Source organism: Telmatherina bonti (assembly GCF_933228915.1).
Source record: "Telmatherina bonti genome assembly, chromosome: 6".
In the NCBI taxonomy this organism is placed as follows: Eukaryota; Metazoa; Chordata; class Actinopteri; order Atheriniformes; family Telmatherinidae; genus Telmatherina; species Telmatherina bonti.
Window position 1 is genome coordinate 34,444,730 of NC_136624.1, and position 26,824 is coordinate 34,471,553.

General features: G+C 44.7%; 1 protein-coding gene across 1 annotated transcript; it reads right to left on the reverse strand.

Moving 5' to 3' along the window:
• Nucleotides 1–1,473: 1,473 nt before the first annotated feature.
• rassf5 (Ras association domain family member 5) lies at nt 1,474–26,367 on the reverse strand (the record flags this gene model as incomplete). Its single annotated transcript, XM_079242140.1, has 6 exons — nt 1,474–1,617; nt 2,416–2,531; nt 2,611–2,941; nt 3,473–3,586; nt 12,013–12,140; nt 25,623–26,367. 6 exons carry the CDS (start codon nt 26,365–26,367, stop codon nt 1,474–1,476), a joined length of 1,578 nt encoding a protein of 525 aa, XP_079098266.1.
• Nucleotides 26,368–26,824: the final 457 nt, after the last annotated feature.

Below are 26,824 nucleotides of genomic sequence, written 5' to 3' on the forward strand. Positions count from 1 at the left end.
TTTTAAGGAGGGGAGGAAGGCGGGAGGATAAAAGAAAACATGAATGCATGCCAAGCCCAGATTGTTTTCGGGAGGGCCACTCGGTGACCTGAATCTATATGTGCAAAACAGAAGCTGGTTTGATTTTTTACAAACAGCATCTTTCACTGAACAAACCTCCGAGTGTCCATTTAAAAACCCTCGCAGTAGATTTGACCCCATTCAGCTTTGGTGTAAAAAGGTCCTCTCACATTCAATTAGAACTCAAATACAGTAGCTGTGTTGCTGAAATGTGTCAGGAAAGGTATGTAGGCTGCTTCTCTAAGCTTCACTCGCAGCTGGAGTTCATGCAGGTGGTTAGATTGAGATTTGAGGCAAGGAAAAGGAGAATGATGTCACAGTTAGCATCCGTGGACAGGTTAGGATCGAGTGTACTGGAGAAGGAAGGCAGAAGAAAATTGCAAACTGGATGTGAATGAAGATCTCTGACAGCATCTTGATGTTTTCAGACCTTTTTACTTTGCATTAAGGTAAGTAAGACCAGATAAGCGTGTGTTAGAACAGGTTGGTGCAGGGTGGAGGAGGGGCCGGCTTTCCTCCTTTAGGTTTTATCTTTGCGTAACACATTCTCCCTGAGAAGAATCAGAGAGTGGATCTATTTTTCTTCCCTTAGACATCCACATATCCAGCAACAGAAGCACATCTGATCATAACTGATGCATCATTTCCCAGAATAATAAAAGAAAAAGAACACAACATGATTGTCCTTCCACCCCAGTTAGATTCAGAAAACTAATCATGCCTTCTCTTTTAATCCTAACTCTATGTGCAGGGCAGATGAGCTGAGACAGACTCATGCATAAGTAACACTTGCAGTAGCAGCAGCAGCGGAAATAGCAGAAGAGGAGGGAACCTTTAAAAACACCTCTGATTCATATCAGTCCCAAACGAAAGCTCAGTGTCGGAGTTCCAGTCCAAAACTTCCTGTGTGTATCCTTGGCAATGAAAACACTACTGGTCCATTTCTTCTCCTCAGGGAGCAGATGCACATTAAGTACGGGGGGGGGGGGGGGGGGGTGTAAGTCCTGAGAAAAGGATAAGCATCTGTGTGAGATTCGTGTGTGTCTGCGTGTTTGTGTATGCGTGGAACCCAAAGACGAGTTCAGCTCGGGCCCCACCCTCTGAATAAAATCACAAGGGCTTGAGGGAGGCTGGTGAGTGTTCAAAGCGTCAGTCTCTCCCTGGGTTGAAGACATAAGGTGACAGGTGAGGGTGGGGGTGCCCAGCTGCCATCCTCGAGGGCCACAATCCTGCAGGTCTTAAATGCATCCCTGCTTCAACACACCTCACTCAAATGAATAAGACATTGTGTTGAACTTCATTGGCTGTTGGGTTCATTTAATTTGAGTTGAGTGTGTCAGACCAGGGATGCACTGAAAACCTGCAGGCCAGCGGCCTTTGAGGGCCGACTTTGGACATCCCTGGGTGAGGGGGTCAGGGGTCATGATTTTGGAGGGCTTGCTGTAGTTTCTGTCGGTAAACAGCGTATTTTTGCTGCACTGTACGTATACGCTCCGTCTCCTCTTTCTCCAGGATGGCGAGGAAGTTTTGAAGTTCGGGGACAGAGAATGCATGCCACTGTGGAAAAACAGGAGCATTTTTTATTAGATATCCCAGCAAATTCCTCATTATTTAGTCGATTTCCATATAAACATGTAAACACAACAACTTGTGTGTAGGGTGACCAGATCTTCACTCACCAAATGTGGGGAAAAGACTGAAAAAGTGGGACAATGTGAGATTCCACTCTGCCATTTTTAAAAAAAAAAAAACTTTCTATTCTGCTCTTTGGTAAAAAAAATTACTAACCAAACATAACAAATGTGTTATTATAAGCCTCCCTCTGAGTAGCGCGTTTTTTGTGACTCGGATTTTTGTGCCGTTTCACGTCATATTCTCCGCCGTGTGACACGGAAAAATGACTTTGACAAACCCTCTCACAGTGTCCTCGAACAGGTTTAACCCAGGAATATAAGCTTTCCCAGTCTTTGTTGAAAGACAGGGAAAGCTGCGGTCGTCTCCCTGTCCACCATGATCAATCGGTGTTAGTGGGAGCACCGGTGCATCCTAGATGTGCATTAAGTCCCGCCTACTAGTTTGAGTGACATGAGTGTAACTCAAATCAGCAGGCGGTGTGATGTGACAGCCATCAAATATTTTGCCACACACAATTAGTAAAACCCAGTTTGTTTGGTTTTTTTGTTTGTTTTTTTTTTCCTTCACAAAAGTGAAGACTGGTCGTAACGGGACAGCGCTGCGTTTTGAGGGACGTGTGAAAAGTAATAAAAATGCAGGACTATCTCACACAAAGCGTAACATCTGGCCACCCTACTTGTGTGTGTTTGGATCTTTGTGTATGTTTCTATGCTCTCTCACCTCAACCTCTCCGGTCTCATTTTCTTTAAGGACAAAGGTGAGCTGCTCCACGTCGGGTCCTGCGAGCAGCCTCAGGAAAAGAGGACGTTCAGACAGAGGAAGCTTCTGGAACAAATCTGCACAAAGGCAAAAAGGAATCATTAGAAATGTTTGGTGCATGGTTGGCCTTTCAGCACCTCGGTGTGTCATTCTCACCCTGCCCATCGCGGTGGGTCTGCCTGTACAGCGCAAACTTTCGGGGATTGTCCAACACCATGAACTTTTTCAGCAAGCCCTGAATGACCTCTTGGGTGGTTGTTAGAGAGCTGATGTGGAGCTGCTTCACAGAGTCACTTGGTAAATAGAAGGAGGTTCTCTTCTCGATTCGCCCGCAGTCTGTTTCTTCCTCTTCTGACGCTGATCGGCTGCGGCCGCCCGTCAGCCTGCACACTCCTTCCGAGCCCTGCTCCTCCACGGCAGGGACTGTTACTGGCCGACTGAGCCGCAGATGGACTTTGATGAAACCTGTGTAAGAACCGTCTGCAGCCTGAAGCACATCAGACAGAGAAAGACAAGGAACAGAGAGGCTTGCATCATTAATTCGAAAGGAAAAGGACAGAAGAAGATCTTTTTATGGGTCCATAAATGGCTTCATAAACTGCCAAACTTCATCTTATTAGATAATTAGTAAAAAATATTCCTCACTGCTTGTATTTGGTGTAAAATAAATAAGAAAGATGTTTAAAGCATCTCACTGTACAGATATGAAGCTCCAGACAGAAGATGGTTACCTCTGCATGAAATGAAAAGACTTTCCAAAAGAAACAAAATCTACATTTCAGCACCTTTTAATCTTTTTATTTAATATATCCGATTCCATTTGTGTAATTTGTGCAAAACCCAAAGTGCAAAATAGGAACTAAGATCTGTATGGAGGCGGTCTCTTCTTGGAGTTTAGTTATCACTGTGAAGTTGCCAGGCAACCAGCAGATTACCTCAGTACTGCACCACGTGAGGTGTTTCCCTATTTTCAGCCTATGGCGAGATCAGCTTACTGGCAGATTGTTTAAAAACTCACCAGGTTCATGCCATTTTCAGAGACCTGAGCGTTGTACTCCTCTATCCTGGTCCGCACTTCTTCCTCTGACAGGTCTTTAGTTCCTCCCTCCTCTTCCTCTTTTGTCTCAGTCTGCTAAAAGGTACAAAAACAATAAAAAAAAAAACATCAGCCATGAAGTCATGTGAGAGCTTCATGTGAACCAGCAGATGGTGCCACTTGACCCTGTCCTTTCAACGCTCAATCATCCATGTGTCTCAGCTCAAGTTTATGAAGAGAGATACCAGAATCAGGAAAGGAAACTTCCACCCTGCACTACTTTTTATACACTGCACAAAGCAACTTGCACACACCATGTCACACCATGTCTGGTTAAAAAAATACAGCTAAACAGCTTCACACTGGGGGCTAAATGTGCTCTCCATGTCCTCCATCTTTGCCTTTGCGTCTGTGTCTAATAGGGATTCTCATCCACACTAAACCACCTCTTCCTCCTCAGTACTGTGAACGAAGAAACGTTGTGAATGGAGCTAATAACACAGTCAGCATCACAGCACAGGAATATTGACAGCATCGCCCCTCTCTCATTCATTTCTCTGACACAGAGACCGAGAGAGTGGGAATAAAACCATGAAAGGAGGAAGAGGAGGAGGGGGAGGCAGTGAAAAGAGGCAAGTAAGGGGTGAGGAATGATGAAAGAGAGGCTGCTGAGCCAGCCTTAGCAACACAGAGTTTGACTGGGTTATTTTTAGTACAGTGGGATGCATCCTCTCTATCTCACAATAGTTTTTTTCCCCCTCTCATCTACAGTTCGTTTGCATTTTCTGGGACAGAAAGGGATTGTGTGAGGAAGAGCAAATGTGGCAAGTGGATCTTTCTGAAGAGAAGTCCTCAGCTTGTGTGATGAGGTCATTATTTCTTACAGGACAGACGCGGGGTGAATGGGTTCATGTATCTGAACTGAGGCATCCTTCTGATGATGCTCAACACTATTCAGGTTCCTGGTTAGCAATGAGAAAAAGAGGTGATGATATCATAACAAATTAAATCCAAGGCTCATTTTTGGAAATATGTGTCCATAAGTGAGTGGGAATAGTAAAAATATGGATAACCATGACCCAAATGCAGCTATAGGCCCAACATCATGAGACATGTTGAGAGAACTAAACCAAGAAGAAGGTGATACTGTGAAAAACAGTTTACTGAGCTATTCTCATGCATATCAGGTAAACAAATGCCTTACATTTAATGAAACTCTGCAGAGCTAGAGTTGTGTAATCCAGAGCCGGGAAAGGAATCTGAAGGGTATGTTGGAGTTAAGTTGTTTCTCCAATTCCTCCCATTTGAAAGCAACAAAGTGAAAAGAACCTCTCAGGAATTCCTGCGTTTGTATGAGAGTTTCTAAATGTATCAGAGGCAGTACCATGCCCTCCCTTTCTGCATACCAGCGAGAGTTATTGGACAACAATAGAGGGGGACAATGGTGCAGTTTTTTGCCCCTGACAACCCAAAAAGTCCTGGCTGAAGCAGGTCACGGTGGAGCAAACTGCCGAGAAGACGCAGAAGAGGGGAGAAATGTGACAGGAAAACACACAACTAGCGGGGAAAAACTTCTTATGAAGGCAGGAAAAACATGAAATGTCTCATTGTGCTGGCTTGAATTAGTCTGCATGCCATAAAATATGCAAAAGCATCTTTAATCTCTTTTTTCTAAATAAACACCTGTTAACAATGAGCTTTTGTTGAAATCTACCTGTTTTCATACATTTGGGACCATCTCTTGTTGTCTTCATGATGTTCCGTCTCTTTATTTTCACCAACCAGTCACTGTGAGGAGTGTAGCACCTAACATAACACCTGATGAGACAGGCAATGCACAAATAAATCTGCTCTAAAGGTGCATTTCACAGCTAAAACTCGCGCTTCTGGCCATTCAGGAAATGCATAGGTGATGTTGTGTCTGGTGGAAACAACAACGCTGCAGGTGTCAGACAGACGTACGCCATATTATCATGTTGATCGCTGTTATCCCAACAGATGTCAGGTAGCTTAAATGTGCTAGATGGTATTTGACTGTTACATAAGCATCACACACACATAAACACACATGCCATGCAGATGCAGAAACAAACTCAGGGTGACATGAGTAATTGTTGATGCTCTCAGCCTGATGAGATCAGACAACAGAGGTCATATGACTGCTTGAAATGTCACCGCAAAGCACTGAGTTGTAAATCATGCTCCAAACATGTCTGTTTATATCATCTTAACACCTTTTTTCATGGGGTACACAGTATGTGTTTGAGCTTTGCAAAAAAAAAAAAAAGGAAAAGCTAGAATTTAACGTAATTTACATAACTTATGTCTAAAACACACAGTGTGAGTTCAGGCAGCATCTTTAATGGGTCAAGTGTTGAAGAGGAGACAATCGAGAACACGCTTGCAGATTCTGTTTCACAGCTCGGAGACGGGCTGTGTGTCGTCGCTGTCAGTCCACGCAAGCACGTTCAACACACACACACACTCAAAGGCGTCTTTCTATCACTTCTGAGAATTTACTCGAACATTAATTGTGCAGATTCTCAGCCAAGTCATGGTACTTAGATATTTGGTCTATACTTGGGTATTGAATAGGAAACCAGGACTCCAGAAGACTGAGGAATCCTTTCAGATGAGTGTAAAAAGTCTTCAAGCACCAAGAAAAACAGGATTAGTAAAATTAAACGTTTCGCTAAACTGGCCTGGCAGGTTCATGAAGGTGTTGTAGATTATTGTTTTTAATCTTTTTCTTTCATACTACTATAAAGCAAAGGCCTCCTAATTGTATAATTCTCCCAATCCTTACAGCAAAGAAAAACTGTGCAATAAAAGTGTCTTCAAAAGAGTGTCGGTTGCATCAAATAGTGAAAAAAATTAGAAAAAAAACCAAAACTGTCCTATTCACCTTAAACTGTATGATTTATGTCACAATAACCTGGTTTTTGTTCCACATTTCATCACGATACACACATTCACACACACCATGATTCTGTACAGGTCTCTGCAACCTGCATTAAGCTCCCACCCACATACTTGAGCACCAGCAGCGAGCGAGCGTAGCAAACACATGCATGCAAAGATGCATGCAATAGCTGGCAGAGATGCAGCTCATTCATTTGCATTGCTCCCCCCCCCCACCCGCTAAACAGAACTACACGCATGCATGCATTACAGCTAGCTAGCTGGCTAATCTGGAGCAAAAGGTTCAGCTCTGGAAATAATTATTGTGTGTGTGTGCCCATACATGCGTAGGAGGTTTAAAAACTATGTTTACGTCTAAAACGGCACAGAAGAACTTTACATACTTCTTCTTCATATTCAAACACAGGGAAAAACGGAGCACTTTACACTGTGATGATACACTGTAGAGCTACTTTTAGTGCTTCAATTCAATTCCACTTTAGGATGTGAAGCCATATAATATTTCACACAATTTCTGTCCGTCTGAAAGGTGGCAGAATAAGAAGTCTTCATGCCAGCTTCCAGGCTGGCAAGCCAGACAAACTAACCTCAATACCCTTCTGTGTCAGCATGGCAGCCACCCTAACTCTGTATCCTGACAACACAGCTGGTCAATTATTCAGAGATTATACCTTCTCCAAGTCAGACACCAACAGGGGACAGGGACAGCAAGAGAAGGCCTGAGCATGTTTGACATTTATGCAGCAGCCTATTTGGACTTCTTAAGGTTCTGCTCTTTAATTATTTCTCCTTCCTGTTATTAAACTCATGGAACAAATGAAGCCACAGCAGCGCTGTGTATGCGGTGTCAATTCACCAAATTATGTGTGAAACGACTGAACGCTGAGCAGAGCAAAGCAAAATCTCAGGAAGTGTAAAGAGTGCCAACAAAACCATGAGTTGCTATGGTAACTAAAAAAAAGTACCGGTAAGTATAGTTGCTATCTTCTGCACACACACGCACGCACGCATGTACACGCGCATGCTCTAATGCAAAAGTGTGAGCTTTGTGTCGACAGAAACCTCTCCCACTCATTGTAGAGAGGAAGCCATTATGGATCATTAACATCTCTGCTGAAACGGAGCAAACAAACCATCTCCGCAGGTTGTGTTGAGGAGATGAAGCCACACAGCAAGCAGCAGGCCTTCAGTCTCCACACAACGTCTGACGGGCCGCCTGAAGCATCAAGCCGGCAGATCGCTGTTACACAACGCAGATGTATGACAGTAACCTCGTCCCACACTTTCATACACACACACACACACACACACACACACACACACCTACAGGCCTGCTTCAACAACAGCACCACTTCCTCTCCTGACTTCTGCTTCAAAAGTGCATCTTTCTTTCTTATAAAAGGCAAATATGAAACAACTATAATTTTTTTTATCAATTTCAACTTTTTCTCTAAGTTGCTAATGTTCCTTTCCAGATTCAGTACCTTCGCTGCATGCTTGGGCCTCCGGAAGAATGAGGTCTTGGCGGTGAAGAAGGTGAAATCCTCGCTCTCGTCATCCAGGCTGCAGTACCCGCTGCTCATGCTGTTACTGCTGGTCATGGAGGGGGTCAGTACTGTGCTGACAGTCATGGAGAGCTTCGGCAAGAACGGCTTCTGGCACCAGAGCAGCACCGGAGCAGGGACGCTTGAGGAAGTGATGGATTGTCTCGAAACACACAGGCTGAAGTGACACTCAGCCACAGTCAGAATCCTCAGGCATCTAAATGGCCTTTTCTCATCTGGACAAAGTCGGCACTCCTCTGCTGTTGCATCCACAGAGCTCCAAGTCCCATCCAGACAGGTGAACTCGGGTCCGAATCGGCACTATTGGTGCCACGGGAGAGGGGACCAGGAAATATGAGAGCGAGCACAGACGTGTCACTTCCTCCTGACGGGTTTGCGTGTATGAGAAAATGCTCTGATGCTCGTGTCACAATCAGGCTATACAGTACCTGGCCCTCTGCAGCTTAACATATAACACACAGTTTGAGACTCCACACGCACTCACCAGCAAGGAGTCAGTTTACAAGTCGGTTTCAAGTTTACTCTGCTCACCTGAGAGCACCTGTTATACCCACACACACTAATAGACATGCATGAAATACCACATCCTGCTTGGGTCCTGCTGTGAGATGCCACGAACGGACGAATGACAGTTCAGTTCATGTCCTGGTTGCAGAAACAGCTCAGTTAAGCCGGCGTTTATTTGTATAAGCATCCATCCGAGGCTGGAGTCAAGAGTAAGCAGCAGCAGCAGAAGATTTCCTGGCAGCAGCAACAACACGTTCTCCTCTTCTGTCCGTTGCTTTGGCAATACCACCGGAGACTGATTCCTCCCACTCACGCTCCTCTCTTTCCCACTCTCCTCTCCTCCCTGCCCGTCTTTTCACTCGCTTTCCTCCCTGAGTCTCTCACAGCCTCGCTCAGCCATCTGTGGTTGAGTGTGCTATCATGCTGCAAGCACCCTCCCCCTTCTACCTTCTCTCTCTCTCTCTCTGTCTCTCTCTCTCTCTCTCTCTCTCTTCCTGCAAGAAACTGCACCCTGCAGAGCGTGGCCACTTCCTCTCGCAGAAGACAAACACAAGAGAGAGGGAGAGGCATGGGTAAACAGAAAGAGAAACGCTGATAAGGGAGAGATCTGAAGCCTCAGAGCTCTTGAGTTGCGTACGTCAAAACGGCAGAGACAGGAAGTGGCAGAAAGGCTAGGAAAGATGGCTCCTCTGCTCATATTTGGCTGCAGCACGCCCACGGTTAATTAGAAACCGGCATAGCCACCATAAATGGTGTTTTTATGTAGGATCAATCCACAATAAAGGCAGAACTGTCAGCAACAAAACCAGTCAGAGTCAGATGGAGTAACATCCATCTGCAACATAAAAGAAGGGCTTATGTTGCTTAAAATGAAATTAGGAAAATAGTGATTGATTCTCTCCCCAGAGGAGGTTACAATGACCTCTAACCTTACACTGACCGCAGGCTGTGGCAACGACCCACCTTGTCAGAAAGCAGCTAAAGCCCTGTAAGTCCTGGTATTGATTGCACATATGTGCATCTTTCTCCACTTGCTATAATGTGATTTTATTGTCCGCTCAGACAGAGTATAGGCTGTCCGCTGTGGCGTGCGGCAACACTGTGTCACCCTTTTGTAGGATGCCTGTGAGGTTTAGGTCAGATCAAGGGTGATTGCTTTCAGCACTGCTCCTTGCTTCTACCAGAGTAATCACCATGGGGGGAAGACAGCAAGCAGGGGGAGTGGGATGCTACAAACACACACACACACACACACACACACACACATGGACAGTGAGCGGACATTCCTTATGGCTTCAGGTCGATAAACTCTGATGAGCGCGCTGGATGCAAGCACGGCTGTGGGAGCGTCTGTGCATGTTGAGCCGAAAGGGGATCAATTTTTGCTGAGGCATACAATAAGTAACAGCAGGAGGGTAAAAACACAACCACACACAAACACACACACACACACACACACACACACACACACACACAGAGCCACAGCTATAAGGGAGAAAGGGGACTGCAGGAAATAAACTGTCATCTTTCCTCTAGTCTGCAGTGCTGCTGTAGAGCCTTCTATGAACCAAACCACAGTACGCACAGAGAGCAGCTTTAGTCTCTAAGACAGATATCATCAACACTCGCGTAATTCTGACCTAACAAGCGCTGCAGCTACAGACATTTTCTCATGAATATTTTTACAGCATTCTGAACAACTTCACATAAATGTTTGAATCATTTCGATTCATCTAGTGAAAAATTAAGCTGAAAGAAATGTTGCTTTACAGAAAATGTCCATGTTGCCACTGTAGCAATGTTCAGTGTGAGTATTTTGACTCTTCCCTTATTCAATGCAGACATCGGTGCGGCGTCTGCAGTAATGCGGACTCTGCGCTGGTCTGTCGTGGTGAAAAAGGAGCTTAACCAGAAGGCGAAGCTCTCGATTTACCAGTCGATCTACGTTCCAACCCTCATCTGTGGTCATGAGCTGTGGGTCGTGACCGAAAGAACCAGATCTCGTATACAGGCGGCTGAAATGAGTTTCCTCCACAGGGTGGCCGGGCTCTCCCTTAGAGATAGGGTGAGGAGCTCGGTCATCCAGGAGGGGATCAGAGTAGAGCCGCTGCTCCTCCGTATCGAGAGGAACCAGTTGAGGTGGCTCGGGCATCTGGTCAGGATGCCTCCTGGACCTCCCTGATGACGTGTTCCAGGCACGTCCCTCTGGGGGGAGACCCCGGGGAAGACCCAGGACATGCTGGAGGGATTATTTCTCTCGGCTGGTCTGGGAACGCCTTGGGATCCCTCTGCAGAGTAGGCAAATGTGGCTGGGGAGAGGGAAGTCTGGGCTTCCCTGCTTAGGCTGCTGCCCCCGTGACCCGACCCCGGGTAAGCGGCAGAAGATGGATGGATGGATGGATCATTAAATGAATGAGCAGCCTGGTAACAGCCTGGTTTGGTTTTAGTGACCATACTAAGAGCTGCTGCATGAGTAGAAAAAAGTATTGATAAAGCTGACTCCACTTTCTCTTATTCTTAAGTACTCTAGAGCAGAATAAATGTGTAATTTGACTGTATTTGCTCGTGGTCTCTGTGAGCGTAGTAATGGCACACTACCAGGGGTCTAATTTAGTCTAATCTGGCTTGGGACACAGCGAAGCTGCCAACATGTGGCCGCAGGCTCATGTGGTTATCCAGCTTTCTCTTGTACATGATATGTGTATCTGTGTGAATGTGTGGACAACATTGCACGGGTGGCTGTGGCTGGGAAGCCGCTTACAGTATGCAGACTCACTTACTCATCTCTAATGTACAAGCATGTAAAGAATGACTGAGGTATTGTGTGGTTGATTTTTACTCGACTGCTGTGTCTTTACTGTGCGACCCTGTGGTTTAAACACAGTATGAAGTTATAAATCAGAAGATTAGCTTAAAATTTAGACATTTTGTCTTTATTTGTGTTTTTAAGTCCCGACCTCGTTGTGAGGAAGCAAAACAAGAGAACAAATTAAACTACCACAGCTCTGCCATGACTGATGTCCCTGTAGAGAACAGTGATTAACCTAATTGGTTTGGCTCCATTTGACTAGACATGAGGAAGTGAAGACAGAAAGACTGACTGAATGAAACAAAGTCGTAATGCAGGAGAGAGATGCGGGGAAGGCTAGAGAGTGGGCATAAAAGTTGGAGGAGATGGATGCAGGTGGATGTTATTGTGACGTATATTCTGTCCTGAGAATACTATGAGACCAAAAACTCATAACAGATTAAAAATAATAACGCTATCACAAAAAGATAGTGTGTTGTGAAAGTTGATGGTTACGTAAACGTGTAGGCCAGGAGAGATGAACGAGCAGAACGAGCTCTACTATTATCCAGTCCTGAGTCATGAACACTTCACTCATTCACACACAAAAATGTGCAAAAAAGGAAAAGTGTTTGTTCTTCTGTTTCCTATTTGAAAAAAACACATGAAATGGCATTTGGAGTGCACCCCACCCTCTTCTTTAGTTTTACTTCCCCTAATCAAAGGTTATTTTTACTCACTTTGTGGAGAGGAGCTGTGGAGGAGCTGTGGCTTTGGGGAGATGGGGGTTCTGGTGGCTCTCTGTCCCTCTGGTTGCAGTCAAGCTGGACACGACTCTCACACTCCAGGTGACAGGTGTAGCTGCAGTCTGATGAGCACAGAAGTCAACCAGTGAGTGAGGAGCAGTGATGCAGTAATGTCACCTTTACTTAATGTGATGTTTTGGGGTTTTTTTTTGTTTTTGTTTTTTTTTAAAGAAATGGCATCCGATAATGATTAATCACCTGTAAAAAGGAAAGTTAGAAATAAAGAAGGTGGCTGATTTAGTTTGTTTTTTTTTTTTTGTTTTTTTTTGGAAAACAGAGAAATGGCTCCATCTAGTGGCTACAGTCAGACTCACACGCATAATGTCATAATGTATGCAAATTATTGAGTATCAGCAAAGCATGACTCATACTCCACTGTGTATGAAGTGAATCAGATTAGACACAAACAGGAAAAAATAATAATAAAAATGAGAGGTTATGAGGCAAACATCCCAGACTTTAAATATGTATTTGAATCAAGTCCCTTAATTAAATGTACTTGTTGATGGAGCCAATTTAACACTTCAAAGGGGAATTTCAGCTTAAGCGCCTTCTGGTACAAATAAAACAGCCTTATATAATGAACTTATACTAATAATTAAAAAAAATTTGAAGTGATTAAACACTGCATTGGCTCCAAGGAAGGATTCAAGGCTAGTTAAAAGTAGCTGCTCAACTCTCATTGGCTACTGAGCCAGAAATAAATAGAACTTCCCCTAAAACTTCCCAAAATAATTCTCCGTTGTTCTTTTCTTTGCCAGCTAGTTCCACATATGTAAGCTGCGGCATTTTTTTGCCTCTCAGACTTTGTTGTGGTCACTGGCTTTTCCACTGAGATACACAGTCACGTCTCAGATGGTGACACGACGCACGTTAAAGCAACTCTTCAAAATGCACAAAAAAATATGCGGTCAAGGGGAAACTCCTCGTCAAGATGGGCAGCTTCTGCATGGTGTATAAATGAACAAGACTGACTCTTTTTTTTTTTAGATTATTATTATTATTACTAAATGTCATGGTAGCCACTGCTGAGTAAACAGCTGAGCCTGTCCAGTGACATTAGTCTGCAGAGAGGAGCACCATTGTGTCTCTTGTGCTCAGCATCAGCACTGTCACCATAGTAACAAGCAGATGACCACTGATGAAACAGAGGAGCTATGCTTCTGTTAGGTCAGGAGTGGAACGTAAGTTTTCTATTAAATTCCAACCTCACATTTAAACAAATAGTTTGTTGTGGGAACAACAAAGGCTTTGTTTTGTTCTTCTTTTTAAAGAGAGTGAAGGAGAAAGGCTGGGCTACGGGAAAGAAAACAGACGTCAACAAAAAGAGGGCAGACCATATGAAGAGCACTTTCCTTATTGGAGGACAGAACGATTGGCAGAGATGGGGTGAGAAGGAAAGGCGGCACTGCCTGGCTGACAGGAGGAAAGGGAAGAGTTCAGATATGGGATAAAGCCTCGTGGCAGCTTAGAGGTCATTTCAGAGAGACAGAAAGAAAGGAAGCACACATGGGAAAGGAAAAGAGAAACTCCTTTCCTGTCCTACGCTTTCCTTAATTTACTCCCTCCATCCTCAACGTGGACCTCGGACTGTCTTTGCCTCTTTGTCTGGTCACATTTACATCAATGTGTCATTCTAACAGCTTTAAACTCAGACTGAGCATCTTTCTGAGGTTCACACCTATATGATACAGCTCTGTCAGCAGGTTCCGCTGTTGTTGTTTTCAGAATATTCCCACACTGATAAGATTTCTCTGCCTCTAACATGAGGGGAAAAAAAAAAGGCATTTCAGCATTTTGGACCAAATATTCACACAAGTATTGGTGTGATTATACAGCAGAGATTCAGCTCTTAGTGGTTAAAGTTCAGCTGTTTGATCTGAAATTCACATGACTCAAGCTTTTTACATCACTTAAGAACAGTGTGTCTGTGTGTACTTATTGCAGGTGTGAATAGGTTCAGTCGGTTAGTTCCTTAACATGCAGAACTATCTGTATGAGTGAGTGTTAATGATCAAGGTGATCCAGAAACCAGGGGGGCTCTGAAGGTTACGCAGGCCTGCTGAAAGAAAGCAAACAGGAATGAAAGAGAAAGTATATCAGGACGGTGTGAGTCGTTTGCATCACTTCTCTCTTTTTTCTGGTGACTGACAGTGGTTGGCTACAAATTCAGACCTCCTCTTCTGCAGTTTGTTGGAACCTGCGGGGCTTTCCTTTGTCTGTTCGCTGGAAAGTACATTTTTACAGGTTGTTAAATAGAGAAGTTCCTGAAATTCAAATAATAAGAAGCTGATTTCCCTTCTGCTGGAGTTTTTAAAGTAGGGTTGAGTTCAGGCCTGCTTCATAAGACTCACCACCACATATCCATATCCTACCAGAATGAGCTAACTTTAATTCCACACACTGCACTGATGCAGACGAATGAACCTTTATGTATTCACCTCACTTTGAATGTGTGTCATTTACACTTAAAACCTCAGGAACGATTCACAGTAGGATATTTTAAAGTCACCTTGATGTAAAATCACATGTTTATGTAGTGCAGTATAAGCCTTGCTCAATACATCACCCAGATGCTGGTTGTTGCTCCAAAAACAATCACAAAAAATGTCATTTTCTGCCTATTTCATGCATTAATCCCATTAAACTGCGAGTTTCTTTTTAAGTCTCTGCTCTGAGAGCTGACTGGAAATGGCAGGTTGTGTATGGGCCTGTGAAAATGAAAAGTCTCAACACACTGGGAATTTTAAGGAAGACAGGGGGGGATTCCCTGGTTTCTGCTCTTACAGGAAATACGGAGAAACAAACATTGTAAGATATGTCATTATTTCTCCACGTGAAAGTCTAAATTCAGACTAAATTCTGTACAGGACACCAAGAGACCGAGGAAGTTGTGCCATAAACAATCATCAACCTCCTCCTGCACAGAAACTTTCATGTCTAGAATCTGTGTGTGTGTGTGTGTGTGTGTGTGTGTGTGTGTGTGTGTGTGTGTGTGTGTGTGTGTGTGTGTGTGTGTGTGTGTGTTGTCTCAACACCAAAGAAGACTGGTTTTATGTGTCATGACAGTAAACTAGTCTTGGTTGCCTCTCCATTGCAGGAAATGTAGGAACAGACTTCCATCTTGCATCTGTCTTTCCTGTCTAGCTGCTTTTTAAATGACACTGCGTAGAATCAGGAGGATGACGTAAAGAGAGAGAGGGAGAAGGAGAAAGTCGCTTCAGTAGAGCAGTGGAAGAAGGCTCCGACATGCAGCATGCAAAGATCTATTTGTGGTGGCTGTGTTAACTTCCAGTGCTGGAGAAATCAATAGCATCAGCTGAATGGGGTGGGGGGTGGGGGGGTGATGGTGTAAAGACGGAGCTCTCTGCTCCCCAAACAGGATATTGTTTGTCATTTTTATCGTTGAGAATCTTCCGAAAATAAAAACAATGAAAAGTTCCAGTTCTTCAGCTTCTTTTACTGTAACCTGATATGTTCCTGTGTGCGATCCAGAACTGGGCTGAGATGGGAATCACAAGATAAGGGATGTGGGTGGTTGTTTTTTCTGTCAGACAGTGGGGGCGTGTGACAGACAGCGGAGGGTAAAGACACAGATTAGCAGTGTCTCTCAGGTCACGGAGGATGTCTGTATGGCAGCAGATAGAGACAGGGATGGGGGGGGGGGGGGGGTATATTGTATTTACTTCTTGTCTGGGTGTGGATATGGGGGGGGGGGGGGGGGGGGGGTATGGGAGTTAGCATATTAACAGTCTCTAATGAACCTAAAGCGAGCTCTGTGGGTCTAAAACAGAGTTAAAAGCAGCTTAGGGGGTCTTTGGGGGTCTTTAGCTAGTCTGATCCCATCACAGCTGATTTGGAGCAATTATTCTTGTTCTCCTGTGAGTGGATTATAAACAAAAACACACTTTGCTACTTATTCTGTATTTCCATCACTCAGTACTTTAAGAATTAAAATAATTATGCTGTTCCATATTCATAGAAGTTGCGTCACATCCACCTCTCCCCCGTCCACAGACACACACACACACACACACATGGTGTTGGGATAATTACCTCATGCACTGACCCACCAGACAAGGCTGAACACATTTAATCCCACATCGACATCACATCTGACCCTCTTCATCTGCGTATAATTGCGCAATAATAATTTTCATCGTTAACAGTGACATCATTCATCTTACTCATCAGTCTGTCTTCCTCTCTTTCAGCATCTCTATCTGTGCAGCTACAGACTCTCCCGAAATGAAGCAGGAAAACAGGAACAACTGTGCTCTGATTCCTTTTTAAACAAATACTGCAAATAAATATGCTCAGATGTACAGCACTGCAGAACGCTTTGGGGTTATTTAGACCAAAAGAAAGAGAAATAAAAATGGTTTTTGAAGGCTCAAGAGTAACTTTAATTACCAATATACAACCAGTATTACATTATAATTGGAAGTAAACATATTAAAGACAAATAATGGTTCTCAATAAATGTTATTTCTGAATAAATACATGATCAAATAATAAAAATATCCTCATTTCTCCTGGTTAAATGCAGCTTAATTCATATGTCTGGTTACAGGTTGCAGGTGGAGTAGACTTTTTCTTTTTGTATCTTTTAGATCCTTTCTAGAACATGAGATTTGTCATATTATGTGACTAATTCACTCATATGTAGATTAAATTACATTTTTTTTAAAAAGTCTACAGGCTCTTGCAGCTTTATGGGCCGTTCTGCTTCTTCATGGTCCCGTGGAATAAAAAAGTTCAAACCATTTGGCGTCAATTGATACATCTCCATGGCAACTGAGCAAACTCCATTAGGCCATGAGATGTGGCTGAAAGCGATTAATGAAATTAAGAAAAGAAGAGCTTGAGTTATGGTTTTTTTTGTTCAAAAAAATGAGCCTTTAATAACAGCTGGACTACGATCAGTCATATTAAAATGTGTCACACTGAGTTTCATTCATGCAAAACCTTTCAAAAGCTCTCAGCAGAAGCCCTTCTTCCTCCCCCAAATGGTCTTTAATGGCTATTTGCTTCAGCCAAAAGGAATTCAGTGCAGCATCTTCATGAAGTTAAAGGACTTAGTGTAAAAAAAAAAAAAAAAAGAGGTAGAAATAAGTGGCTTAGTTTCACTCCATGACTGGAGCTTTTTGTCATCGGGAGGAAACTCTAGCATCATCATCGTCAACTTCAGCATCATTTAGTTTCACCTGGATCACCCTTCCACTTTGAGAAAATCTTTCAAGCTACATGCGTTAATTTAATAGCTAAACCGTGTCTGAGCCCAGCGCTGATGGGATCATTGGGATTACTTTCTCACGTTTAAGAGCCTCTGACTTTTCTTCACATGCTGAGAAGTACGAGCGTTTAGACGATACCGCTGTGTGAAGATGGGGATGTTCCTCTATGGTTGGTTTTTTTGCATCACTACTGAAATATTGTCCAGGTTTGATGCCAAGAACTGTCAAAATGATCCCTTACAGAAACAGAACACACACAACCTGTTAAACAATCCTCTCCTGTTACACGATATTCTCCCGAACGCTTTGTAACATGTCAGCAACAGTTTATCTTTGTAGATGCTGCTGCAACATCTAAGGAGAACTCCCTGGCAGGTGCTGTCATCCACACTTCCTTTGGCAGAAGATAAATATAGTTTTGCCCTCAACAAATCCAGTTTGGGACACTATTCTTAAAAGGATTAATTAGGCTTCCTTACAGGGAACGCCATCTAAAAATAGCCATTAACAGTCAGCAGCAGCCTCCAACAGTCAGGCTGTCTCTCCAGTGGCTGCAGCATGACGTCACTCAGGTGGACCAAAGCTGTTTTTGATGAAGTGCTCTCTGAGTCATGTTCAGTCTTATTATGTTTAATCACACACACACACACACACACACACACACACACACACACACACACACACACACACACAGAAGAACTGAAGCAGCATTTTTTTTAAAAGAAAACTCAGCTGTCAGTCTCTCTTTAGGAACAAACGGATGAATCTGAAGCATCCAGACATTTTCGCTGCCTTGCCTCTTTTCACCCCAGTCACACTTTGTGCTAATGTTACATTATGTATTCATCACCCCCTGAAAAAAAAAAAACATCAGCCAGGCCTTTATTTGAAGAAAACATGGGAAAAATCAATGCCAGGCAGCCTCCAGCAGGCTCACTCTTAGCTCATATTTCTGCTACAAATAAGAAAGTCGATATCTTAATTCACTTGTGCAGGATTTTCTGAACAGATTGTGAATTCTTCTCTGCATTTATGTGAAAGGCAACTTTCTGAGGCTAGCTGCTCCTGCTTCCATCTGATTTGTTAGTTGGACTGTTCTCTGATTTACAATCGATCTGCAGCCTCTGTCCTCTCAGTTAACTCACACAATCTTACACACTTTGACACAATGTGCTCTAAAACAAATGCAGAGGGATGGATTAACCGTTTGGACAGAGAGACAAAGACTGATGGGGTTTCAGGGCCAGTGCTGTTCAAAGTTAGGCAGACTGATGCACACAATACACAGATATTTTGGCCTCCAGCCTGCCTTTGGGGCCAGCCCAGCTCAACCTGTCTACTCATCATCTTTCTGTTAATTCCCCAAAGGCCTGAGCCCCCCCCAGTCCACCACCCAAAACGTGCAATTCTAAGCTCAATTTGGAGTGTTTGAATCCCAGTTTTCTACTAGAGCACATTCTCCATACCTGAGTTGTTAAGCAGAGATCCGTTAGAGGACGACCGGCGGAGGATTCGCAGGCCGTCACTCCAGGAGCGGGACTTGGGCAGCCTCTTCAGCAGCCGCCCCAGTCGCCGTGACACCTGCCCGAAGCAAGCACTGCCGACTTCCCCCTCCGACTCACCCGTGACCTCCTCCAGACACAACGACACCTCGCCAAGAAATGTCCTGCCCATTCCTTTCATCCCCCCCGACCCTGCTGCTGTCCCTGCGTCCCCCTTCACCTCCTCCTGCCCTGGGTGGAGAGGTGCTATCTGTGCCATGGATGGAGCATGGTGGCACCATCCGGCGGGCACCGTGTAGCTGTCGCTGGACCTCCTGTCCTGCCGCCGGCCGCCTCTTTCTCTCTGTGGGCTGCTCCAACGCCAGCCCCCCCACTGCCCCCCTCTGCCATCCCAGCGCAACCACTCTGCCACCGGTGCCACGCTCCGAATAAACAGCCCCCTCTCCACACGCTCTGCCACCCCTCCACCTGTTCTCCTCACACACTCCCCAATGCTCTCACCTTCCGACTTCCCTCTCACTTTTTCTCCTCCGGTCTGCACCTAAGCCCCCCCCCTCACACCTCGGCGTGGAGACATGAGACCTGAATCCGTGCCGAGCGACTTGTTTCTCTATGGTCCTGCTGTTCCTCTGCTAGCGCTGCTCCCTCATCCTCTCCGAGTCTACTGCAGCACCCACACACTCTGCAGTATCAACCATCCAGCTTAAAGAGACAGACACCCCCAAATGCAAATCTCAGCTTCTCCGCTTCTATCTCTCCTCTTTTTGTTTTCTAGCTGCACAATTCTTCCTCCTCTCTTCTCCCCCAGAGGCTGACTTCCTGCATCTTTTCACACAAGAGCAAACGCATCACAAAGCACTGCAGGTACGACTGACGCTGCGTCCTTTCTCCCCTTTTCTGCCTCCTTGCTGTAAAACTCCACAGCATGTTTGAGGGGAAGTGAGTCAGCTGTTCTTACCCCTTAACAGTGACATCTAGTCAGTGTGAAGTGCACACATCACCTCGAGATTGTCTGGGTGTTTGTGTGTGTGTGGGTTGGGATGACGCGCAGTACCATGGGAATGAATATGCAGTGTGAAATGGAGATGGACAGCTTTGGGGAGTTCTTCTCCTGTCCTACTTCCATAGCGGAAGAATTTGGGGGAGCAGGATGTGCCCATCAGTTTCGCTCACAGGCGAATGACATAATCACAAGCAATGGCATCAGAAGTGAGTTTTCACTTTGATGTTGTTTGTCTCTTTTTGCAGATTGGTTGTGGTGTAATGTGGCCTTTCTTCTCTCTCTCTCTCTCTCTCTCTCTCTCTCTCTCTTCTGACATCTCCAGACAAGCCTTTTCTATGCAAACACGCCCCTAAGAGTATCTTTTCTGTTGTGACCATCTCTGGCTCTGCAGTCCTCCGATCAGTATCCACCAAGGGCAACCTAAATATAGCCTGGCTGAAAATCCACGCTGCTCTGTCGCACATACAGCAGAGATGCACAGCAAGGAGCTAAAAACATGCAGGTCTTTGTCAACAAAACTCAAAAAGACCTTATCCACATGCTCTTCATTCACCGTAGCCACATTGTGAGAAAAGACAGTATAATAGAGCTATTCTATAAAAGATTTTACTTAAGACATGAACTCTGAATGAATGCTCAGCCTGAAGTCTGTTTCATTGTAGTTCCATCGCATGTCTGACTGAGTGGCAGCAGCATTACGCTGGGACATGAAGATTATAAGCCACACAACACTCCTCCCACGTTTTATTCTTCCACTGTGAAAGGTGTTTTGGTAGGACAAATGTGAAATGACCGAGAGGGTTTGGAAGACAAGGCCGGCACTGTGTAAGACCAGGAGAGGAGGTAGGACCAGGAGGTGATGGAGTTTAAGAAAATTATTCTCATGTTCCCTAAAGAGACATGAGGAATGTCAGGGTGTGTAGAGAAAAGAGGGTAACCTGCCGCACAGGAGTGTGTGTGCTCGTATGGAGAACAAATTCAGAGACAGATGTTTCTGAGGTGGTGCAGGCAGTATTTTAGGAGAGCTTAATCTTGTTGTGAGATGGTGTTTTAAAAGGCTTTGAGCTACACAGACAAACTGATGGACACACAGCGAACCGGAGGATAAAAACCCATGCATGCAGGGACACTTTGTAACAAACAAACTCTGAAAACATCTCCACTATGAGATATTATCAAATAAATCCATCGAGTCAGGTGAAAATGAACTCACAAGTCATTGAGCGAGTTGCATTCAACACTTGAAATGTAAGATTTACAGCCAGCATTTGTTCATGAACAGTTCATTAAACAAATGGATGATGGTAAAAAAAAAAAAAAAACAAACTAGAAAAGGGTCAAACACACACTCACCAACCGCTTTACTTGACTGATCTGTTGATCTGCTTGCTAGCACAAATAGCTGACGATGGCAGCAACTCATGTCATATAGTCAGGGCCAGATTAAAAGTGCACAGGGCCCTGGGCCCAGAGTGTTCCAGGGGCCCCAATCCCCACCACAACATTGTGAAAAATGTGAATGATACAATGTGAAACAACATTTCTAACATCTCTCAGCCAGTGGTACCAGTAGCAATACTCAAGACACTGTGGTGCAACTATCTGGCTTTTATATACATTTTATGTACATGGGCCCCACATTGGTCCCAAGTGGACGTGGGACCCTGGGCCTGTGCCCATAATGCCCAATTCGGCTTTGCATTTAGTCATGTGGCCACGCTCAAGATGACTTGCTGAAGTTCAAACTGAGCATCAAAATGAGGAGTTTAGTGACTTTGGATGTGGCATGGTTATTAGTGAGAGTATTTCAGAAACTGCTGATCTACTGGGATGCTCACACACAAACAGGTGTGAGCTTTATAGAGAATAGTCAGAATAAGAGGCAACAATAAGGTTAATCAAATCAATCAAATCAAAGATACTTTATTCATCCCCGAGGGGAAATTCAGAGTTAAAGCTAATGGAAACTGGGGGAAACCATATGAAAGAATGGATCCATCCTGCCTTGTTTTAATGGTTCAGGCTGAGACATGGTGTGAGGGGAATTTTCCTGGCATATTTTGGGCCCCTTTGACTATTTACTCTTTGAGCATGGTTTAACCCTCTGGGGACCAAGGGTATTTTAGATAAATAAACCTCGCCTGACTATTTTTAGTTTAAATGTTAATAAACACCACCTTTCAATGCCCCATAATGTCCTATACCTTGTTTTTTTTTTTTTGTTTTTTTTTTTTAATTGAAATATCATAAACTGCTATGTAAATGAGGCTCCTTTGCTTGAAATAAAGAGTATTATAATTTCGAAGCATGACTAACGGTACTGAAGGGGACTGAAGCACCGCAGCTTTCCAAAGTCACTGTCAGCTGCACACACTGTATCTGTTACCAAGTTATACATCTGTTACGACACTGTCGTGTCGTTTATGTTGAAATAAACTACTTGAGTAATGCAAATGTTTGCTTGAGCAATTACGCATGGTATGGGTGCGTAAAAGCTGTTGTTTTCATAATTTATCGGCCTTGTAAATACAGAAGGCAGCTATCCGACTGCTAATGACGCCGATGCAGAGTGATTGACACTGTTTGGAGGCGTTTCCTGAGGCATCATCGGCTCTGATTGGAACACCTATTTTGACACAACACTGTATCACCTATGAATGGTCTACAGTGATGCCGGAACTACCGTCTGAAAGCCCGGAGTCTCCCGATTAAGAGGGGGGAAAAAGTAAGTTTCTATCTTTTATAGTTCGAAAGCTATGCTCGATTAAACACAACATGTTTCCCTGACATCACCGACGATGCCAGGGACGATTTAACCAGAGGGTTAAACACCACAGCCTACCTGAGTATCACTTCTGACCATGTCCATCTCTTCTGGTGGATGCTTCCAGCAGGATGAAGCATCATGTCACAAAGCTCACATTATCTCAAACTGGTTTCTTGAAAATGGAAACGAGTTTCCTGTACTCCAATGACCTCCACAGTCACCAGATCTCAATCTGATGATTTGGCAGAATGAGATTCTCATCATGGATGTGCAGCAACTGTGTGATGCTTCATGTCAACATGGAGCAAAATCTCTAAGGAATGTTTCCAACACCTTATTAAATCTATGCCATGAAGAATTAAGTAAATTCTGATGGCAAAAGAGGCTTCCAACCTGGTCTCTGCAAGGCCTCTGGATGCTCAGTAACCATGTAAAAGTAACATTTAATCAACAGTTGATTTAAGGACATGTTACCAAATCCTCACAGTGTCTTGTTTAAGGCACGGACACTTTAAATACATGAAATCCTCATCGGCTCCGATGTTTAACCCAGGGGTTAATGCTGCTCACGTGAGATTAAAATGGCAACCATTTAATAGGGGTACGAGTCTCGTTGTTTAGCAGAGATTGGGGAGACAAAGCCACCAAATCCAGTCACTTATAGTAGTGGTGCCACAACAGCATGAGTCCCTGAAAGCATTTAATTAAATATTAATCTGACATCTGACTGTCTGTCTGTAATCTCAACAACACCACTCCTGGGATACTGTATAATCCTGGACTGGAGACACTCAGAGCTCAGATTAAGGAGACTGCCAATCTTCTTGTTTACTCCCAACCTTCCTGTTCCCATTTCTTTTTAACATTTCAAAAAATTGATGGACCCCTAACACATTGTAAAGTTTTTTTTTTTATACCTTCTACACACTTTACTGGACACTTTTTATGTTGTCTTGCATTAAAATGCAATATATTATCCAGCATATGTCTTTCATTCTAAGTGTACAGACAATATGTTTGGACTTTTGCACATAAAAACACTTGTGCAGTAGACTTACAAACCTTATATATGTCTAAACTTTTCCATCTGTTACAAAGGATCTTATTATCTTATGCTCAGCTCCAGTTAGTTATCACACGTTGCTTAAACAGCTGTGAGTCTGTGTGGATGTGGAGAGGGAAAGACGCACCATATACAAGGCTCCAATGTGTTCCCAAGACGAGTAATAAATACAAAAATGAGGAGGGGAGGAAAAAAAAAAAAAAAAGCACAAACAGATGAAAGCAAACAGTGGAGTCAGAGGACTGTGCAACAACAGAGCAGCAGACGACGAGGCTGGGAGTTGAGGTTAAGACTGGCAGATTCCTCTGCAGGGCAAGGCCACAACTGTCCCAACTGCATTGCAGTTTCTATAGGCTTCATGTGGAAGAAACCAAACACAGATTGAGTCAGGGTGATAAATTAAAGAAACGCAGACAGAGCAAAGCAAGGAAACAAAGACGTATGCGACGCTTGTTTACGCTCACAAGTCCTCCTCCCCCTCGCATTCCCTGTCATTTGCTGGGTGTAGAGCTGAAAGATGAGTATGCATGCACGTCTGCTGTTTCTATTTTAGACGTTTTTCTTATTGCATTTCTCATTCCCCTAAAAATACCTTGAAATGACTAACTTTGTGTAGCCTGGTGACCCTCGTGACTGCACCACGCTCACCTCTGATGCTATGTGGGAGGACAGCAGAGGGAGTGCTTCTGGCAGCAACTAATTAGTTTGATCCACAACAGGATGACAGAAGGAAAAGGAGAAGAGGAACCAGTAGTGAACTTCTGGGTGGAAAGCAACTGTGTGTGTGTGTGCATGTCTCTCTGGGTATGTGTGTGTGAACGGTTGCTTCAGTAAGCTCTGCTCTCGCTCCACTGAGCTCCTGCTGATAACACACTAAATCAGACAGCTCTGCAGTGCTGGACAAACTTGTGTTCTTTCTCCTCCGTCCCTCACTAATGCAGGCGTTTTCACTGCAAACTGCTCTCAGAGCTTTGACTCTCCTCAGCGACTCCTCACCCTTCGCTCCATTTCCTCTTGCTTCTTCATCTCTTCTCGTAATCACCTTCGTCCCTCCCTTCATCGGCTTTATCCCACGCTGCCCTGCAGCCGCAGCCTCCCCATCGCAGTGCTGCTGACACAATGCCAACTCAGCACTCACACACACCCATTACACACACACACACACACACACACACACATCCAGCATGGTCCATACGTGCACAGAGAGGCTAATAAAGGTTCTTCAGGTTGAACTGAGTGTGTGTTATGTGTCAACATGGCTGGATGAAACACGTTCACATGCTGCCTGGTCGAACTGGGTTGGCTGAAACTTTCTTTGTCTTGGAAGGGTGAGAGTGGTCAGCAACATCTTTACGTTGAAGAAATCTGTTACCCAGAAAGACATTTAAGCTAATAAAAGCAGATATTTTCCTTACTTATAAAGGTGAATACACTCAGTAAGCATCTGCACGCTTATATCAACCATTTAATTCACAATAAATTAAAAAATGAAGTTGCTTCCTCAAGTAAAGCACATTTTCTAACTTCATATTCCACTCCATCAAGCATATTTCTTCTCTCTGATCTTCTCTACCATTCCAGCTCTGTGAATCCCTCTATCTCTCCCTCTTGGTTGTACTTCACAGACTGGGAACTCTGGGAGGCAAAGCTGGAAAAGCAAGATAATGGACTTTCTATGGAAGGATTTTGTCTGTGTCTGGAGAAAAATGATTGAAAATGCCATCCTCCATGCCATGCTGGCTCTCTCTCACAGACTCTTGCACCATTTTTAATTAGAAGAGTTTGGCACCCTGCTTTGGGTGCCCTTCACACCAGTAATCCAGTTGTGTGCAAAAACAACAGACCTTGAAAGCATTGTTTACACCAATTAATGAGGAAAACAGTCTAATTTATGCTGTAATGAAGCTAAATTTGATGCCTGGATGTAATATTACTGCACATCACAGCTTATTTTTTTCTTCTATTTACTTACTTTGACATTTGAGGACCTGCGCGGTGATCTGTCGGCTGCACGCGTCACACCAGTCCTGCTTCATAGGCCTGCTCTCAAAGCGGTGTCCTTCACCCCTCTCAGTCCTCACCCTGGGGTCCATCTCTGGAGAAAAGATGGACCAGGCCTCCCTGCGGTGCGGTTCGGTGCGGGCGAGCTTCACGACTCCGGTCCTGCCCTGCGTGAGCCGCTCCAGCGGAAGACCGCCGCGCGCTCCTGGGAGCGCAGCCGCGGAGGAGACGCTCTGACGGACGCTGTCTCCATGCCTGGAGTTGCGTCTTTGCTTGTACGATCTTCTCTGCTTGTTCACAGCCGACCCGCTTGCATCGACCCGAGCCTCCTTAAGCGAGCCCCCCCTCCGGCTGCATGCGTTGCGGTTTGAGTCACAGCTGACGGTGCTGCCGGTGGTGATGCGCCCAGTTTGACCGTCTCGTGTCCCGGCGGTGACCCCGACGCCGCTCTCCTTCCCGTCCTGGTTCGGGCTACGTGGCGCATCAAAGCCCACCTGGGATCCGCATCCTTCAGCGGGCATCACCCCTCCTCCGACCGCCGATCCCCCAGCTGGGATCAACCCGCCGCTTCTCACGGGCATCTTCTCATCCCACGAAGTCTTCATCGGCAGAGTGATTTTATTCTTGCTGCTGGACAATTTGAGGAGCAGGATTTGCTGGTCCGGGTCCAGTCTGTGCGGACCCGGCTGCCTTCCCACCACGCTCACAGACGCCATTATCCCGTCCCCTCCGATGCCTGCGTGTTTGGAAGTTAAGAGACAGACTGACAGGCTCTCAGTGTTGTTTTCATTCCGTGCCCTGAATGTAAACTCAGCTCGCGCCCGTGACAAATGTGTAGTAGTGACGCAGCGGATCAACAGATTTAAATGCCGCGAGCGCGCGCGCTCTTCAGAGCGCTGGGAGCGCGCGCTAATCCGCCGCCTTTACACTATTTGATGTCAATTAAATCATATGAACTCTTCACGAGCAGGGCCGGATTAAAGGTGCACATGTCCCCTGGACCCAGAGTGTTCTAGGGGCCCCCTTCCCCAACAAAACATTGTGAAAAATACACTTTGAAATAACATTTCTAACATCTCTCAGCCAGTGAGACCAGTAGCAGCACACTAGACACTGTGGTGGAACTATCTGGCTTTTATATACATTTTGTTTTATGTCCAAACTGCTGGTTTT